Source organism: Arvicanthis niloticus, chromosome 6 (genome assembly GCF_011762505.2).
Source record: "Arvicanthis niloticus isolate mArvNil1 chromosome 6, mArvNil1.pat.X, whole genome shotgun sequence".
Classification (NCBI taxonomy): domain Eukaryota; kingdom Metazoa; phylum Chordata; class Mammalia; order Rodentia; family Muridae; genus Arvicanthis; species Arvicanthis niloticus.
This window is the reverse complement of record NC_047663.1, coordinates 103,856,516-103,876,221: the sequence shown is the minus strand read 5'-3', so window position 1 is coordinate 103,876,221 and position 19,706 is coordinate 103,856,516. Positions and strand designations below refer to the sequence as shown.

Genomic DNA, 19,706 nt, shown 5'->3' with positions numbered 1-19,706 from the left:
GTTGAGAACTCTGACTTAGAGTAAAGCAGTATCAAAACTCCTACCTGCATTGATTTGTGCATCATAATTAAGCATTGATGTTGACTCTTCTCCAAGTGAGGCTTCACTGTGGTGTAATTAGAAAGTAATAGTTATTTTAATATCCATATGAAGAACATTTGCCAAATGTTTGGCATGCTACCAATTTTTGCATTTCTAATATAGCTTACATTAGGCATTTATTTATAAATAACTTAATCTATATCTCAACATTTAACTGTGAGTCTGTTGTTCCCTTCCAAGACACATGCTTGGTGGAATGGGAGATTAATCCTTGCCTATAAGCATTACTCTGCCAGCATGCTCACAAGCCATCATATGTATAGTACCATACAGGCTTACTGTTTTTGTTACTTACCTGATTGCTACTAAATGCCAAAACATCACTAAATGTTGTTGCATGGTGTTGAGATACATCCTGTTCCAGAATGCACAGAAGGGAAACATAGACCCTCCATTTCCATTTTTCCTGGCTATGGTGAAGCTCCAGATTCCTTGGGTTTGTAGTCAGTGAACTATAATGCAATAGCCCCCCATTGCTTCCACATTGGGCTTCACCTCTGTTGTATGATCTCTACAGAACCATTTCTAAAGGCCTCTGCTGATATCGCCAGCAGAGTCAAGGAACTTGAGTCTTAGTTGTTTGTACTCACCATGGATAACTGTCCCTAACCATAGATGTTTCAGGAGTTTCAGTGCACAGCTGACTAACACAGAATCAAAACAATTCAGAGAGGACAGGAACAAAAAAAATGCCATGAGTAATAGCATTTAATTGCTATGATATATTTGACCTAATGTATTTGACTATTCAAACACCACTCAAAGCAATGAATGATCAGAGACGGCATGATTGTCTAAACCTATTAATGTTACAGCATTTGAAATGAAAATATATAAGAAACAAAATGGAAATATAAAAAGTGATTTTAAATTTCATAGTCAATAAAAATTAAACTAGGTAGATGCTTTTCAAAATAAACAACATTAATGTGCAGTTGACAGAAGTAACATAAAATCACCAGTAAAATCAGATTATGAATAACAAACTCAGTATCAACAGCTGAGACCTGGTGCATACTGTTTTCTTGATGTAGTCAGAGAAGTCCTTTTCCAGGTAACAATTCGTGGTGTTCCTTACTATATACCTCCATATTTAAGGCAATCTTCCTCCTATCAGCTTGGTATTCCTAACTTAAGCCATTGTCACCCTCAAGAACAACAATAAGAATGAAAAAAGGGAGAAACTGTACCTGTTCGACTCGGTGACTTCATGTACATTTGTGCCCCTCTCTGTTAAAAACTCTGCCATCCTCTCTTTTTTTTCAAATACAGCAAGGGAAAATGGTGTGAGGCCATTCTATAAAAGAAAAAAAATGTTTTAAATACAACTGTTTCTCAACTGAAAATTCATCACAGATTTTATGTGCATAAGTATATACTGTTCCATAGACTACATGAAGCTTAAGAAGGAAGAACAAAGTATAGATGTTTCAACCCTACTTAGAAGGGGAAACAAAATAATCACAGGAGGTAGAAGAAGGGAGGACCTGGGAGGGAGAGAGGAGGCAGAGGAAAAAGGGGGACAGGATTAGGTATGGGAAGAGACAGAAGTACAGAGGGTCAGGGAACTGAATAGAAATATGTAGCAGTGGGGGATAGGGAACTGGGGGTAGCCACTAGAATGTCCTAGACACCAGTGAAGTGAAAGAGTCCCAGTACCCAGCATGGATGACATTAGCCAAAATTCCCAACAAAGAGGAGATAGAACCTATAGATACCACCTCCAGTATAGATAGGCATGGCCCCCCAGTTGAGGGATGGGACCACCCACCCATCTCAAAATTTTTAACCCAGAATTGTTTCTATCTTAGCAGGAACAATTTTTCTTAGCAGAGGCTAAAGGAAAAGCCATCCAGAGACTGCCCCACCTAGGGATTCATTCCATCTGCAAATACCAAACCCTGATACTATTGTTGATGCCAAGAAGTGCTTGCTGACAGGAGCCTCCTATAGCTGTCTCCTGAGACACTTTGCTGGCACTTAACTAATACAGATGCAGAACTCACAGCTAACCATCAGACTGAGCCCAGGAACCCCAAACAGAAGAGGTAGGGGAAGGACTGAAGGAGCTGAAGGGGATTGCAACCCCATAGGAAAAACAATATCGACTAACAGGACCACCCAGAGCTCCTGGGGACTAAACCACCAAACAAAGAGTACACATGGAGGGATCCATGGCTCCAGCTACATATGTAGCAGAGGATGGCCTTATCTGGAATCAATGGGAGGGGAGATCCGTGGTCCTGTGGAGGCTTGATGCCCCAGCATAGGGGGATGCTAGAGTGGTGATGCAGAAGTGGGTGAGTGAGTGAAGGAGTGCCCATATAGACACAAAAGGGAGGGGGAATAAGATGAAGGTTTCTGAGGGGAAACTGGGAAGGGGACAACATTTGAAATGTAAATAAATAAAATAATCAATTTTTTTAAAAAAAGAGCCATGATGGGTAGATTTTCCTTCACCCTCTGCTCCCACACATACATTTTCCCACATACAGGTGCCTCTTTTCCTTTGACACACCTATCCCCTGCCACACACCTCCTGTGAACATCACTCCTCTTCAGTACTCTTCCCAAACACTCATTGGTTCAAAGCATCTTACCTAAATGGAGTTTTGCCTCCAATATCCAAAACCCAAAACATATGGTAAAGGTTTGCATGCCCCTATTAAATGAGTGAGCTCATGTGGAGCCTCTGGAGCAGAGTGTTTCAATCTGTACTTCAAGAATATTTCTTTCCTAGACTGAGAATAATTAACTCCCAAACTGAACAGCATTTCTTATGTACACATAAATTTGAAAAGGTTTTTAAAATCTTGATATTTTTTAATGATTAAAGTTTCCAAATTGGCCTACATGCCTTTGACTGTATCTCTCCTCATTTTTCATTCCTGCCTCATCTCTAAGATTAGACAACCCACCCCTATAACCACTCAACTGCTAGAGGTTTCTGTCTATTTACAAAATATTTATCTTGAAAGTTTTATTTATTTTTATTGTTCATGTGTATGTAATATATGTGGGTCCAAATCCACCAATTTTATTTTTGAGTGTTAAAATAAAGCCCAATTCTTAGTAAAAATTAAGCTCTTCCCCACTACCACGAATATGAAAAGCATTTGGAGAAAAATGGTTTACTCTTAACAGACTCAGTGAGAATGTTTGAGCTTTGGCATGTGGGCAACGGATACTAGTGTCACTGCTAGAAGTGCATTGTGGATGAAGCTGAACGCTCTTTACCTTTGTTGTGGTATTGATATCTACTTTGTACTCAAGCAGTTCCTTGGCAATTGCCTTGTTTCCATTATACACAGCGTAGTGGAGGGCTGTATTTCCAGTAAAATCTGCCATGTGTGGATCAGCACCATGCTTCAGTAATATAGAAACACATTCTAGGTTGTTTCGCTCTGTGGCCTGTGGGTATTGTACAAAAAAAAAAAAATAGCTCTTCAGTTACAGAAAAACAAGATAAACATTCTTACGATTGCATTGAATAATGCTTGGATGAGACGATTTGCTTAGGTTATGTATAATACCCCCTCTCTTTTTGAGACAGGGTCTTGTAAAGTATCCCAGGTTGACCTAAATTCAAATCCTCTTACCTCATTTTCCCAAATGTGAGAATTTCAGTGGTGTGCTACAATACCTGGATCTATGCTAGTTGGCTGGTGTTGGGAGGGGAAAGTTTATTTGTTTTGCCAGCTTAAAATATGCTCCAGATGCTCAAAGGGGGGGGGGGGAGCCTAGCTTAAAGAACTTGTCCTGTGGACAAGTCTGTGTAACCATTGATTGAAATTGCTGGGATTAGATTACTGGGGTTAGTGGCATGACTGGGTAGTGGCCCTGCATTGTATGAGACAGTAAACTGAACAAGCCATGGAAAGAGGCATGAAAAAGCAGCCTTCCCCAGTGGTATCTGCTTCCATTCCTGCCTCCAATTTCCTGACTTGAGCTTCTGTTCTGGTTTCCCTTGATGATGGACTGTGATGTGCAAATGGAAGCCAAATAAACATTTGCTTCCCTGAATTGCTTTTGGTCATTGTTTTATCACAGCAACAGAAAACAAACATGGACAAGGTCTTATCCATTTCATATTAAAACTGCTGTCCAATAGCTACCTTAATCAAGGGTGTGCAGCCATCATCATCCTGGACGTTAATATTGCAGTTGCTTTTAATTAACAGTGTCACCACTTCTGGGTGGTTATGAGCACATGCATAGTGTAGTGGAGTCCTACAAATTGAAAAGATATTTTAAGAAATTATGAAATACTATATGACAAAGAACATTCAACTATAAATACTAGATAGTATGTAACTTGTTTTCTTCTGAAGCAAGAGTTTCACCTGGAATTTGTTTATTTATTTCTGTCTCTACTCAAGTGTTCACTTGACTAACTAGGGATACAGCACATGGCTGTCCAATTCAAGGCAAGGGATCTATCACAAGCTTCATTCCTGCTCAGAGCAGCCTATCTGACTAACAGAACACCCAGTACATTGAACACAGCTTACATTTGAATCCTTCTCTAATCTGTTACTTACTAGATACTTCTTGGGATTTCTATGAATCCAAAACTCAGTTTCCTCATCCATATGATGGGAACAAACAGTAGATACCTTACATGGTGTTGCTGTGATGTTTCAGTTCAAGTCTACACAAAGCATATACAAGCATTTTCAGCACCTGACAGCTCAGCATCTAGCGGATAATGATGAATATTCTTGCTACTGTTATCAAACACAATATCTCAATGAATACCAATCAAAAAATTCAACCTACTGTACAGTTGCAATTTTTTATTCAAATAAGTTTACTATATTTTAAAATTATATTGCCAAGGCTGGCCTTGAACTTGATAATCCTCCTAACTCATTCTCCAGTAGATAAGTTTGCAGACCAGTATCACTGTGACTATCTTTCTCTTTATTCACATTTTAGCATCTCTGGAATAATTGTAATGATACATGACATTTTACAACTATAATTGGTGACATTTTTAAATTTATTATTACACAAACTACAAGGTTATCGTGAAGTCCATTGTACTTTACATCAAGTGATATATGACACAATCCATAGATTCATGGAAAATCTTGTATCTATATAAATTTTAGCTCTTAAAATGAATTTGGGTAAAGAGAATTTTTCATTTCTTAATGCCTATAGGTAACCTTTCTGTGTTTGCAGCCAACAGGAACATAGCCTAGTCCCCAGGTTATAGACACAGTGTTCATGATACTCGAGTCTCCAATTGGCAGTAAAGCAGATCATCATTGGCTGCCTTCTAGTCATTTATGCATCCATAGACTAACACCAAAATCGGGCAAAACTCTCCATAAGGACATAGCTCTCTTGCTTTGACTTTTAAGAAGCTTTAAGAAAAAAAAAAAACAAAAAAAAAACCTAGGGATTCAAATAAGCACTGCTCAATTTAATATTTAAATTTATAGAATGTAAAGACACCTAATATTTTTAATAGTTAATGTCACACTAAAGAGTTGAAAATTATGGCCCCTCTCCCGGATCTGAGGCCTGGACCAGACCTCTGCCCAGTCTGCTGTGGTGTGGACCCCAGATTCCTCCCGAGACATTCTGGAAGGTCCACTCAACCCAGAGCCACAGACAAACAACTGAACTCAGAGAGTCAGACAACATATCCTGAGATATCCTAGAGAAGCCACTGCACTCAGATCAGTGGGCACCTTATCCTGAGACATCCTAGAGGAGACACTGCACCCAGAACAGCAGACACCTAGCTGGACTGATACCTTGGAGGCACCATATCCTGAAGCATCCTAGAGGTACCACTGTACTCAGTGCAGCTGGAGAAGATCACAGAGACATCTGGACCCCTAGAAGATCAGACACAAGCAAGATAACTGGAAAGGCAGGCTTCAGTCAGAGACAGCAAGTACAGGCAGAACTAGAGTTAACCAGATGGCGAAAGGCAAGCGCAAGAACGTAAGCAACAGAAACCAAAGTTACATGGCATCAACCCAGTTCCCCCATCATAGCAAGCCCTGAACACCCCATCACACCAGAAAAGCAGGATTCAGAATTAAAATCACTTCTCATGATGATGATAGAGGACTTTAAGAAAGACATAAATAACACTCTCAAAGAACTTAAGGAGAACACTGGTAGACAGATAGAAACCCTTAAAGAGGAAACACAAAAATCCTTTAAGGAAATGCAAGAAAACACAACCAAACAAAAGAAGGAATTAAACAAAACCATGCAGGATCTAAAAATGGAAGTAGAAACAATAAAGAAATCACAAAGGCAGACTACCCTGGAGATAGAAAAACTAAAAAAAAAAAAAAAAGATCAGGAGTCATAGACACAAGTATCACCAACAGAATACAAGAGATATAAGAGAGAATCTCATGTGCAGAAGATACCATGGAAAACATTGACACAACTGTCAAAGAAAATGCAAAATACAAAAAGCTACTAACCCAAAATATACAAGAAATCCAAGACACAATGAGAAGGCCAAACCTAAGGATAATAGGAATAGATGAGGGGGAAGAGTCCCAACTTAAAGGACCAGTAAATATCCTCAACAAAATTATAGAGGAAAACTTCCCTAACCTAAAGAAAGAGATGTCCATAAATATACAAGAAGCCTACAGAACCCCAAACAGTTTAGAACAGAAAAGAAATACTTCTCACCACATAATAGTCAAAACATCAAATGTACAAAACAAAGAAAAAATACTAAAAGCAGTAAGGGAAAAAGGTAAAGTAACATATAAAGGCAGACCTATAAGAATTACACCAGACTTCTCACCAGAGATCATAAAAGCCAGAAGATCCTGGTCCGATATCATACAGACCCTAAGAGAACACAAATGTCAGCCCAGACTACTATACCCAGCAAAACTCTCAATCATTATTGATGGAGAAACCAAAATATTCCATGACAAATCCAAATTTATACAATATCTCACCACAAATCTAGCACTTCAAAGGATAATTGGTGGAAAACTCCAACACAAGGAGGGAAACTACAACCTAGAAAAAGCAAGAAAGTAATCTTCCAACAACCCTAAAAGAAGGTAGCTATACAAACATATCTCCACTGCCAATAACAAAAATAACAGGAAACAACACTCATTTTTCCTTAATATCTCTTAATATCAATGGACTCAATTTTCCAATAAAAAGACATAGACTATCAGACTGGATATGTAATCAGGACCCAACATTTTGCTGCATGGAGGAAACGCACCTCTGTGAAAAAGACAGACACTACCTCAGAGTAAAAGGTTGGAAAACAATCCTCCAAGCAAATGGTCCCAAGAAACAAGCAGGAGTAGCGATTCTAATATCAAATAAAATCGTTTTTCAACCAAAAGTAATTTAAAAAAAAAAAGAAGGACACTTCATATTCATCAAAGGAAAAATGTACCAAGAGGAACTTGCAATTCTGAACATCTATGCCCCAAATGCAAGGGCACCCACATACATAAAAGAAACTTTACTAAAGCTTAAAGAATACACTGCACCCTACACAATAATAACAAGAGATTTCAACACCCCACTCTCAGCTATGGACAGATCATGGAAACAGAAACTAAACTGAGACACAATGAAACTAACAGAAGTGATGAACCAATTGGACTTAACTGACATCTATAGAACATTTCATTCTAAAACAAATAAATATACCTTCTTCTCAGCACCTCATGGTACCCTCTCCAAAATAGACCATATAATTGGTCACAAAACAGGCTTCAACAGATACAAGAAGATTGAAATAATCCCTTGTACCTTATCAGACCACCAGGACTAAGACTTGTCTTTGACATGGACAAAAACAACGGAAAGCCCACATACACTTGGAAACTGAACAATGCTCTACTCAATGATAACTTGGTCAAGGAAGAAATAAAGAAAGAAATTAAAGATTTTTTAGAACTAAATGAAAATGAGGACACATCATATCAAAACTTGTGGGACTCCCTGAAAGCAGTACTAAGAGAAAAACTCATAGCTCTAAGTGCCCACAAAAAGAAACTGGAAAGAGCATACGTTAACAACTTGACGGCACACCTGAAAGTGTTGGAACAAAAAGAAGCTAATATACCCAAGAGGAGTAGATGGCAGGAAATAATCAAACTCAGGGCTGAAGTCAACCAAGTTGAAACAAAAAGAACTATACAAAATATCAACAAAACCAGGATCTGGTTCTTTGAGAAAATCAACAAGATAGACAAACCCTTAGCCAAACTAACCAAAGGGCACAGAGACAGTACTCAAATTAATAAAATCAGAACTGAAAAGGGAGACATAACAACAGAAACAGAAGAAATTTTTTTAAAAAATCATCAGATCCTACTACAAAGGCCTATACTAAACAAAATTGGAAAATCTGGATGAAATGGACAATTTTCTAGACAGATACCAGGTACCAAAGTTAAATGAGGAGCAGATAAACCATCTGAACAGTCTCATAACTCTTAAAGAAATAGAAGCAGTCATTAAAAATCTCCCCACCAAAAAATGTCTGGGGCCAGATGGTTTCAGTGCAGAATTCTATCACACCTTCAAGGAAGATCTAATACCAATCCTCTTCAAGCTATTCCATCGAATAGAAACAGAAGGAACACTACCCAATTCGTTCTATGAAGCTACCATTATGCTTATACCTAAACCACAGAAAGACCGAACAAAGAAAGAGAACTACAGACCAATCTCTTATGAATATTGATGCAAAAATACTCAATAAAATTCTCGCAAACTGAATCCAACAACACATCAAAACAATTATCCATCAAGATCAAGTAGGCTTTATCCCAGGAATGCAGGAATGGTTCAATACTCAGAAATCCATCAGTGTAATCCACTACATAAATAAACTCAAAGAAAAAAACCACATGGTCATCTCACTAGACGCTGAGAAAGCATTTGACAAAATTCAACATCCCTTCATGTTAAAAGTCTTGGAAAGATCAGGAATTCAAGGCCCATACCTAAACATAGTAAAAGCAATATACAGCAAGCCAGTAGCCAACATCAAACTAAATGGAGAGAAACTTGAAGCAATCTCACTAAGATCAGAGACGAGACAAGGCTGCCCACTCTTACCTTACCTATTTAATACAGTACTGGAAGTCCTAGCTAGAGCAATTAGACAACAAAAGGAAGTCAAAGGGATACAAATAGGAAAGGAAGAAGTCAAAATTTCACTATTTGCAGATGATATGATAGTATACTTAAGTGAACCTAAAACTTCCACCAGAGAACTCCTAAACCTGATAAACAACTTTAGCAACGTGGCTGGATATAAAAATCAACTCAAACAAATCAGTAGCCTTCCTCTACTCAAAGGATAAACAGGCTGAGAAAGAAATTAGGGAAATGACACCGTCACAATAGCCACAGATAAAATAAAATATCTTAGAGTGAATCTAACCAAGCAAGTGAAACATCTATATGACAAGAACTTCAAGTCTCTGAAGAAAGAAATTGAAGATCTCAGAAGATGGAAAGATCTCCCATGCTCCTGGATTGGCAGGATTAATTTAGTAAAAATGGCAATCCTATCAAAAGCAATCTACAGGTTCAATGCAATCCCCATCAAAATTCCAAATCAATTCTTCATAGAGATAGAAAGAGCAATTTACAAATTCATTTGGAATAACAAAAAACCTAGGATAGCAAAAACTATTCTCAACAATAAAAGAACTTCTGAGGGAATCACCATCCCTAACCTCAAACTGTACTACAGAGCAGTAGTGATAAAAACTGCTTGGTATTGGTACAGAGACAGGCAGTAAGATCAATGGAATAAAATTGAAGACCCAGAAATGAACCTGCACACCTATGGTCACTTGATCTCTGACAAGGGAGCTAAATCCATCCAGTGGGAAAAGGTCAGCATTTTCAACAAGTAGTGCTGGCTCAACTGAAAGTCAGCATGTAGAAGAATGCAAATTAATCCATTCTCCCCTTGTACAAAGCTCAACTCCAAGTGGATAAAGGACCTTCACATAAAGCCAGATACACTGAAACTAATAGAAGTGAAGTTGGGGAAGACCCTCGAATACCTAGGCACAGAGAAAAAGTTCCTGAACAGAACACCAATGGCTTATGCTCTAAGATCAAGAATCAACAAATGGGACCTCATCAAATTGCAAAGCTTCTGTAAAGCAAAGGACACTGTCAACAAGACAAAATGGCAACCAACAGATTGGGAAAAGATCATTACCAATCCTAGATCTGATAGAGGGCTAATATCCAATATATACAAAGAACTCAAGAAATTAGACGCCAAACAACAAAATAACCCCATTAAAAATGGGGTACAGAGCTAAACAAAGAATTCTCAACTGAGAAAACACGAATGGCTGAGAAGCACCTTAAGAAATGCTCAACATCCTTAGTCATCAGGGAAATGCAAATCAAAACAACACTGAGATACCACCTCACACCAGTCAGAATGGCTAAGATCAAAAATTCAGGTGACAGTAGATGCTGGCGAGGATGTGGAGAAAGAGAAACACTCCTTCATTGTTGATGGGGTTGTAAGCTGGTACAACCACTCTGGAAGTCAGTCTGGTGGTTCCTCAGAAAATTGGACATAGCACTACCTGAGGACCTAGCTATACCACTCCTGGGCATATACCCAGAAAATGCCCCAACATATAACAAAGACATATGCTCCACTATGTTCATAGCAGCCTTATTCATAATAGCCAGAAGCTGGAAAGAACCCAGATGCCCTTCAACAGAGGAATGGATACAAAAACTTTGGTACATTTACACAATGGAATATTACTCAGCTATTAAAAATAATGAATTTGAGAAATTCTTAGGTAAATGGATGGAACTAGAAAATATCATCCTGAGTGAGGTAACCCAATCACAAAAGAACATACATGGTATTTACTCACTGATAAGCAGAGATTAGCCCAAAAGTTTGAAACAACAAAGATTCAACTAACAGACCACATGAAGCTCATGAAGAAGGAAGAACAAGTATGGATGCCTAGGTCTTTCTTAGAAGGAGTAACTAAATACCTAAGGGAGCAAATAAGGAGACAAAGTGTGGGACAGAATCTGAAGGAGAGGTTGTATGGAGACCATTCCACCTGGGTATTTATTCCATGTGCAGTCACCAAAAATAGATGCTGATATGGATGACAGGAAGGGAAAGCTGACAGCAGCCTGATAAGGCTGTCTCCTTAGAGGTCCTCCAGAGTCTGACATACCCAGAGGCAGATACTTGCAGCTAACCATTAATCTGATCAAAGGTTCCCAATGGAGAAGTTAGAGAGTAAACTGAAGGAGCTGAAAGGGTTGGTGCCCCATGAGGAGAGCAATAATACCAACCAGCCAGAGCTCCCCAGGGTCTAAACCACCAGCCTAGGAGCACATATGGAGGTCACATGACTCTAGCTGTATATGTGTAGGGGAGGATGGCCTTGTTGGGCATAGGTGGGAGAGGAGATCTTTGGTCCCATGAAGGCTGAACACTGAGTGGGGGGGATCTGAGAGTGGGGAGGGGGAATGGGGGTTGGTGGGTAAACACCCTCATAGAAGCAGGAGGAGGGGGATGGGATAAGGGGTTCCTGGGTGGTGGAAGGAATGCGATAAGGGGATAAAATTTGAAATGTAAATATTATATCCAATAAAAGAGGGGGGGAAAAGAAAAGCAGTTAGAACCAACATCCTTAATAAAATGTCGGCCCTCTTTAAAAAAAATATCTTGATACTAAAATTTGTTTTGAGAATTGCATATTGCAGAATGATCAGCCTTGGTGTATCTACTCATCAAGCAAGCTGGGCAGACCTGCTCAAACCTCTGAGGTCCTGGAATTCCATCTGGATGCAGTGAAGACACAGCATCAGAGGCTTATCAATTTACTCTTCCCCCCACTCTCTTCTAATATCTCAATGCCCATAATCAGCTTGAAGAAGCTAATGAAGAGTCAGTGCCCCTATCCCTGGGCTTGGGGACTAAGGTAGTAAATGTTGGGCTGTCTTTCTAGGGAAAAGTAGTGGTTTTGTGGGAATAGAGAGGATTGGCTAGGATTTATTGCATAGCCATAACCTATTAGTAGAAATCTGTACAATTATCAAGATGAAGATATAATTTCTTAAATGGCACCAATTTACTTTGATTACAAATTTTAAGGTTTTCATTGGTATGAGCTTCTTATTGATATAAAAGTGAGATGAATATTGTTACTGTCATAGGCATTGTACCAGTATAACACATTTAAGAATACAAGGCTTAGACCTAGTCCTTCTTTAGCTTTTTTAACAGATTTGAGATGGCTATCCTGTGAGTTAAGGAACTATAGCAAACTCATGGCTTGGAGTTTATTGTTAGGGTGTTTTCTATGTTTTATTTAGAAATAGCTGAGTGGAGTTAACAGACAACAGACCAGATTACCTTACATGGATAGTTGGTTTTCAAAACGTCAGAAGTCCACAGAATTGACGTGACAAACATTCCGTATTAATGTTTATTTTGATTAGAGACCTGTCTGCTCCTGACAGCTTCCTTATTGAATTCTAAGAAGAAATTGAGCATCTTTGGAGTTACTCCAGTTGTGGTGAGACAGCCACTAGACAAGAATTGCTTCTTTCCTTCCACAGACAAATTACTGTCCAGAAAAGGACACACTTGCAGAATAGTCGACTGATTATATCTGCCTAGACAGAGTAATCAGCCCTTAATAATTCTGCAGCAATAAGGTCTGTCAGATGATCCTGGGCCAGAAGGTGGAAGAACTGATGTTCCAATGTTTTGTAGTAGAGGGAGTGTCCAGGTATTCAGAGGTCTCTATAAATTGGCTAAGTTTTAGAAGCTATGCTTTGTGCTTCCCACAATTATAGTTAACTCAGTCATTCTGGATTTCTGACGGGGTTGAAAACTTATAGCCTCATAGCCAATCCTGGCTATTTACCTTGAGAGAAAAGATTTGAGTGGATGGTCTTCAACTGACATTCATTCTAAAGCCAAGAAAAAAGCCAGGTTCAGAACTAAGTGTTTTAGTTAAGATAGATGACAGAGGTTCTGGTTAGTCAACAAAATGATGGACTGGGTATTAGGACTATCTTGTACCTCACTGGTACAAATTGGCATAATTATGCTCTAATTGTATTTTGAGAGAAAAGTTTTATTTTAACAAGAAGGGTGATATGTAGGAGGAGCTAAGGTGGGACGAGTACTGAGAGGAAGAGAAGGAGTAGGGAGAGGAGGAGGAGAAGGAGAGGAAAAGCTAGGTGATGAGAGAGAGAAAGAGGGGGGAGACAGGGAGGCAGATGTTCATGTATCTCCACCAGTCAAAGATAGTTGATATATCTAGGTTGGGTAGTGGGTTACACCTCTGATTGAGCATTACCAAACTTGTAAAGCCTTTGATTAACATTTTTTAAAAAAATGTGTAAGTGCAAAAAGGAAAAGGGGGCATGGGATAGGGATTTTCTAAGGGGGGATGGGAAAGGGGATGGCATCTGAAGTGTAAATAAAATATCCAATAAAAAATGAAAAAAAAGAGTTGAAAATTATGTGATAAATCTTATAGCATGTGATATAATTTTACTAAAGGATAGTTATGTGATTATTTTTTACAGTCTTCTACCTTTTAAACAGTTTTTGTACATTTTTTTCGTTTTTGTAGAAAGGGGGAGAAAAGTTTCTGTTAAAATTATAGCAAGTTTTAACTTTCTTAACTTCTTGATTCGGCTGTGAAATATAAAGGTTTAAAAATGGAAGAATTAAGAGACAGTAGAATGTATATGCTGTATAGTAGATGAATAAATAGATTGGCAGAATGGATAAATACAGCTGGAAAATTCAATGTATTTAAAGACAACAGTTATAAATCAAGAGAATGTTTTTGAAACAATAATTTATTCTTCTATCTTTTGTTTGTATGAAGATCCAACTTAGAAGAACTCCTCAGATCTACACTTAGACTAAAGCAGCATGTGGACTGTGGGATATTCCACTGTTGAGTGACATTCACATCTGTACCCCACCCACACATACACAAATAACATGTACACTGAAGTGAGTCACACTGACATAGGACTTTCTTTGGTGACTTGTCTTTTTAGCCTTAACCTTGATATTATATGGAAAAATTATTCTCATGATATATATTTCTGCAATGTATATAATATATATATATATATATATACATATATATATATATATGGAACCCACATGGCAGTTTACAGTCATCTATAACTCCAGCGAATCCAATACCCTCTTCTGATGCACGTGGTGCGTAGAAATTATGTGCAAGCAAAACACTCGTATACATAAATCTAAAAATTTTTTTTTAAAAGATTTATTTATTTATATGGGTACACTGTAGCTGTCTTCAGACACACCAGAAGAGGGCATCAGATCCCATTACAGATGGTTGTGAGCCACCATGTGGTTGCTGGGAATTGAACTCAGGACCTCTGGAAGAGCAAGTCAGTGCTCTTAACTGCTGAGCCATCTCTCCAGCCCTAAAAATTCTTTAAATACACACTTTAAAAGAAAACACATGTCATCTTATTACCTAAATTACCTTAAGGTGTCCAATAAACTACTGTAAAGGAAGCAATGTAAAAGGACTCAGAAACTAACTGAAGTTTGTTTTGCTTCCCTTAAAAGAAGGCCTAAGAGCTAGATCTTTCCAAGGTGTGCAGGTCCCAAATACTTAGGAGCCTACGACCAGCAGAAAACACAGCAGGCTCAGTGAAAGCAGAACCAAACCTTATCCTCTCCCCTCTCTTAGGAAAATCCCTGGAAGGTGGTGCTTCTCCCTGATTGGCCCTCACTGCCCCTAACAGTCTCTGCCCCTCCTGCTCATCTCCCCTTCAAGGCCCTATTACCTGTTCCTCCTGTCATATTTATCCACATGGTATCTTCGGGAGGTGATGAAGTGCTCTACTGTAGACAAATCACCCATGCTGGCCGCCCTTTGGAACTGTCCCACAGGTTCATACGGGATGAGGTATTCATCCACTTGGTAATCAAGGCACCCATAGCCCAAGCAGCAGGTCCACAGACGCCAATACCAGTGTGGCTGCTCAGAGGCATTCGGTGTCTGGGCATCATAATCGATGTCCTCCAGCATGATAGAGACCTAAGGCCTCCCAGGCCTGTGCTGCCCTCTTTTACCCTCCCTTTTGCCACCCACTTATTCCCAAACCCCACACTAAAACTTAAACACACACACACACACAAATATCACCACCATGTCACAGGAGCATCCAGCCAGGGCAGGGCAGTGGTTCAGTTTGAGCAGAATCCCTTTTGTTGCCTAGCAACGAGGAAGCATGCCTGCACGCGAGTGCGTGTACTCACAGCTATGTGCTACACATGTCTGCCTTAGACTCCAGCGACAGGAACCTGGCCTACCTTGCACAGTTTACCTGCAAAACCCTACTAATTGTAGCTCTGGAGTACAGCCTATGATCATCAGCTCGGAAGGCCTAGTTATCCCATTTCCTGATGCCGAGGTTGGGTCTGCAAGAGGCTCTTTGCTTGATGGATGCTAACCTGTCATTCAGACCACTTGTGTTCTTTTCTTGGCTCCTTTAACATTTTGTAGGTGTTGCCCATCAGTCAATCTCTCATGTCATTTTTATCCCCTGAAATTAAAGTGTGTGAGGTACCTTTTTAAATTTGACTTGCTTGTATTCCTAGGAAGACAAGGTTGACAAAAACCTGTTTTGATGTTCCTATTCTTTTCTGTTTTTTAACATTTTTGTCATCTGTTTATTTATTTACACTCCAGGTTTTATTCCTGCCCACCCCAGTCACCCTCCGACTGTTCCACATCCCATACCTCCTCCCAACCCCCCATCTCCATGAGGATGTCCTCACCACCCACTCACCCCCCACTCACAACCAGACTTCTAAACTCCCTGCGCTCTCCGTCTCTTGAGGGTTAGGTGCATCTTCTCTAACTGAACCCAGACCCGGAAGTCCTCTGCTTGATACGTGTTGGGGGCCTCACATCAGCTGGTGTATGCGGCCTGGTTGGTGATCCAGTGTTTGAGAGATCTTGGGGGTCCAGGTTAGTTGAGACTGCTGGTCCTCCTACAGGGTCGCCCTCCTCCTCAGCTTCCATTCTTTTCTAATGCTTAATTAAAACTTTGTGTTCCTCAACTCTTGCCTGTGTCCACACTTTTTTAAATCCTGCAAACACAGACAGTATAGGAAGGGTGTGACACTTCTGCCCTAAAATTCTCCCCTAAAGTTTTCTTTTGGGGAGAATGATATTTAGAATGGTATTTTAAGATGCGATAGTGTACAGAAATACGGTATAGATTATATTTCTGCCCTGATCTCATATCCTGAAACATTGCTGAACAAGTTTCTGAAGAAGAGGTTCAAAGCCCACTCTACCAGATCCTCAGCAGTGATGACTTAAAGTGGAAGAGAAAAAAAAATGAAGCTGTTATCTCGGAGTTTACTAACCACAGCTCCTGGAATCTGAAGCTCTTAGCTGTAGTCAGGAACACAGGGAGCTGGAGGAAAGAAGTGTCCTCCTGTGAGTTTTGGCATAGGTTGTAAGTTATAAGGACTCAGTGTTACAGAAATGCTTGCTGAGCGCAAAACCGTCCAGGTGTTGGTTTCAGTATTTATTCATGAATGAATTATTTAAAATTCTGACCGTGCTGGAGAGAGATGCTTAGAAACAAGGGTCAATTTTGTGGTCTACCACTACTTAGGAGAGAATATTAGTCTCAAGGAAATGTTAGCGAACTGTCATGACAGAGCCAGCATCGAGTTGCTCTGGGAGCATGGAGAATGAATCAAATAGAAATGCTAACTTCATGAGCATGTAAGTAAAACACCATCAATTACTGCAGCCACCAAAACAAAGCATGTGGAAGAACCACAACCCTCGTTCTCTGTCTGTATGTGTTGGGGTTGGGGTGCTGTTGTTTTAATTGGGGGTCAATCTCTCTTCATGTCTTCAACATAACAAAAACATTGTAAGGAAAGCGGTGACCAGTCATAATCAACTCTTGAAACACAAGTTTAATATATATGAAAACTTCTGAGGTAAGGTACACTAAGAAGTCATAATAAGAATTCAGAATACTTGCTAAATGAGTTTTGTATGAATGTTAAAAGGATTTTTCTATTTCATAGTGAAGCAATACCTGAAAAAGAGCCAAAACTGACAGCTGAAGAGTCCAGGGTGGTGCTGATGAAATGCTAGATGGTGTTTCCTGCAGGTGCTCCCACCCTAGTCACAAAAGGTTGAAATGTTGTTTTATGCTCAAGGCAGGCACTAGCCAGATCAAGGGTAAATTAGTTATATACTTTCTCTATTTCTTTCTTAACATATCTGTAATGCTGACTTACTTAAGAAATTTCAAATCTGGAACTACATTGTCTGAGAAAATTTGAGCTTGTTTCATTTTGTCCCTAGGTATACTTGATGCATTTGTACAGATTAGACGAAGACTGGTTACCTCACACCTTTGTACATCGCACTTGCTATACAATGGACTTCTCTCTCAGTTCTACCACAATGAATCATATTTTGCACACAAACATCATCTACACCAATATCACTAAATTGTTTTATGCTACAAAGAGATAAAATACTACTCATTTTCGTTGTTGATTTTATTCTTAATAATGTAGTCAACACCCTCCTACATTTAGTCCATTTTACACAGTATTTTCACACTCGGTTACCTCTTTCCTTAGTTATCTCCTGTGTTAAGATAAGGTGTCTATGGTGTACCACAATATTTTATGCTAGACTCACCAATACTTTCTAAATAATTAATCCTTTTGTATTCAGTTTTCCTGGGAATTCACTGCTTTGGGGGCATTCTAGGCAGTTGCTCTCTCCCTATTAGCTACATCTCTAGCACAATATTTTTTGTTGTTACAAAAATGATAATTTTTAATTCACAAAGGATGAAAACACAAGACACTTACCTCATTGTACATACACTATTACAATACAATTATTAGTGGTAGACCAATACAACATTTAAAAACTTTGCATACATACATGTACTTTGAAACAAGAAACACAGGACAATTTTAAACATTCATGATCACCAAGAGAAAGAACACCACAGGTCACAGATTTGAGTCTAATTGATTTTCTGGTACACAGTCAAGACACAAGAACCCTAAAGCACACTGTTATTAACAGCATCTTTCAGGTCTATACATTCTGGTTTAGAATTTCTCCCCACCCAAAGCAATCTGTGTGAGCTGTCAAGCAGCTTAGTTTGTTACCTATTTAAGAAGATTGCAACACACACAATATCTTAGCCACAAGACTTAGGCAAAAGGTTTTGGACAGATCACACACACACACACACACACACACACACACACACACACACACACACAGATAATTCCCTAGGAAGACAACCTGGAAATTATAAATGCAACCCTAGGAAAAAGAATCATGGTCAGAAATAATTTCCTTTAAAACACTGATGATGAGGAAGTGTGTGGTGTTAGGGAAGTGTTTGTACAGAAGAACAGAGAACATATGAAGTGAGAAAAGTCAATCTGCCACAGGAAATATGGATTTGGTTGACTTTCTAAAATGAGGTATAAAAGTATGCCATTAAATAAAAACAAAATGACAACCAAATTAAGAATCAAAATGCATATTTCCAATGGAAAAAAACTAAGCATATTGTAGTTTCCTTTATTAGATTAGACATTTTATATACAGCAATTATTCAAGAAAAATACACTTAAAAATCTTCAACAGACCATGCCTCCCTGTAACAAAACCTTACAAACACTGTTTTATTATACAAATCAATCTACATTAGTAAATAAAAGAAAACACTCAAATTTCACAGTGTTATTTTCTATCCAACATCTGATTTACAGGTCCCCACTATCCGAGCTGGAGTTAGAGTTCTGTAATAATTTTCCTACTGTCTCCTGTACATTTCAAATAACCCAAAGAGCTGCTCCTGGAGTGTGTTCACTATTCAGCAAGTCTACTCAGTATTTCCCAGTACCATTCTCATTGCAGTGGTCTGCCTGTAAATGTAATTAAAACCTAAAAATGCACAGTTTAACTTTCCCAAATAATTGCCTCATTCTAATATTCATGGAAACAGTTACCAATGTCATGATTAGAAACATTGAGTCAGATGTACTCTGAGCCTATACAACACAGTTATATACATAGGTAAATTATATTAGGTCCTTAGCCCATACTTTCATCAATGTCTGTTTCCACAGGGTCATACCAAAAACTCAAAATGGCACTAAACATAATATTTAATAATAATATTAAATATTATTGTTTAATTGTTAGGTATAATTCAGTAGAACAAGACAAGTGCCAAATATCCTGATTTGACTTAGACTAACCAGAACTCCAGTATATCACAGTGTTTTAAGTCCTGTCAGTGTGCTGCTCCAACAGACAACTAAGGTATCTAGCAAGAATGCCATGAGACAGTAAAATTAGACAGCAAACCTTCACCCAGGGATTCTATCTGGGTTATGAGCTTCGGCACTTTAGACTGCCACTCATGCAAACACCATGAAAAAAACAGTACACAGGTTTCAAATGGATCAACTTCATTTGTCTTAAATGCCCAAGAGCATTTTTAAAATAACTGACAGT

The 19,706-nt window shown here is 38.8% G+C and overlaps 1 protein-coding gene across 1 annotated transcript in view; it reads right to left on the bottom strand.

Moving 5' to 3' along the window:
- The window catches only part of LOC143442566 (uncharacterized), a 101,240-nt gene extending 86,043 nt beyond the window's left edge, over positions 1-15,197 (bottom strand). The window contains exons 1-5 of the mRNA XM_076935278.1: positions 14,953-15,197; positions 4,218-4,332; positions 3,340-3,513; positions 1,293-1,399; positions 45-106 (exon numbers count right to left, since the gene is read on the bottom strand). Of these exons, the coding sequence (XP_076791393.1) occupies positions 45-106; positions 1,293-1,399; positions 3,340-3,513; positions 4,218-4,332; positions 14,953-15,197 (703 nt within the window). The remainder of the gene's footprint in view (positions 1-44; positions 107-1,292; positions 1,400-3,339; positions 3,514-4,217; positions 4,333-14,952) is intronic.
- Between the last annotated feature and the right edge of the window lie 4,509 nt (positions 15,198-19,706).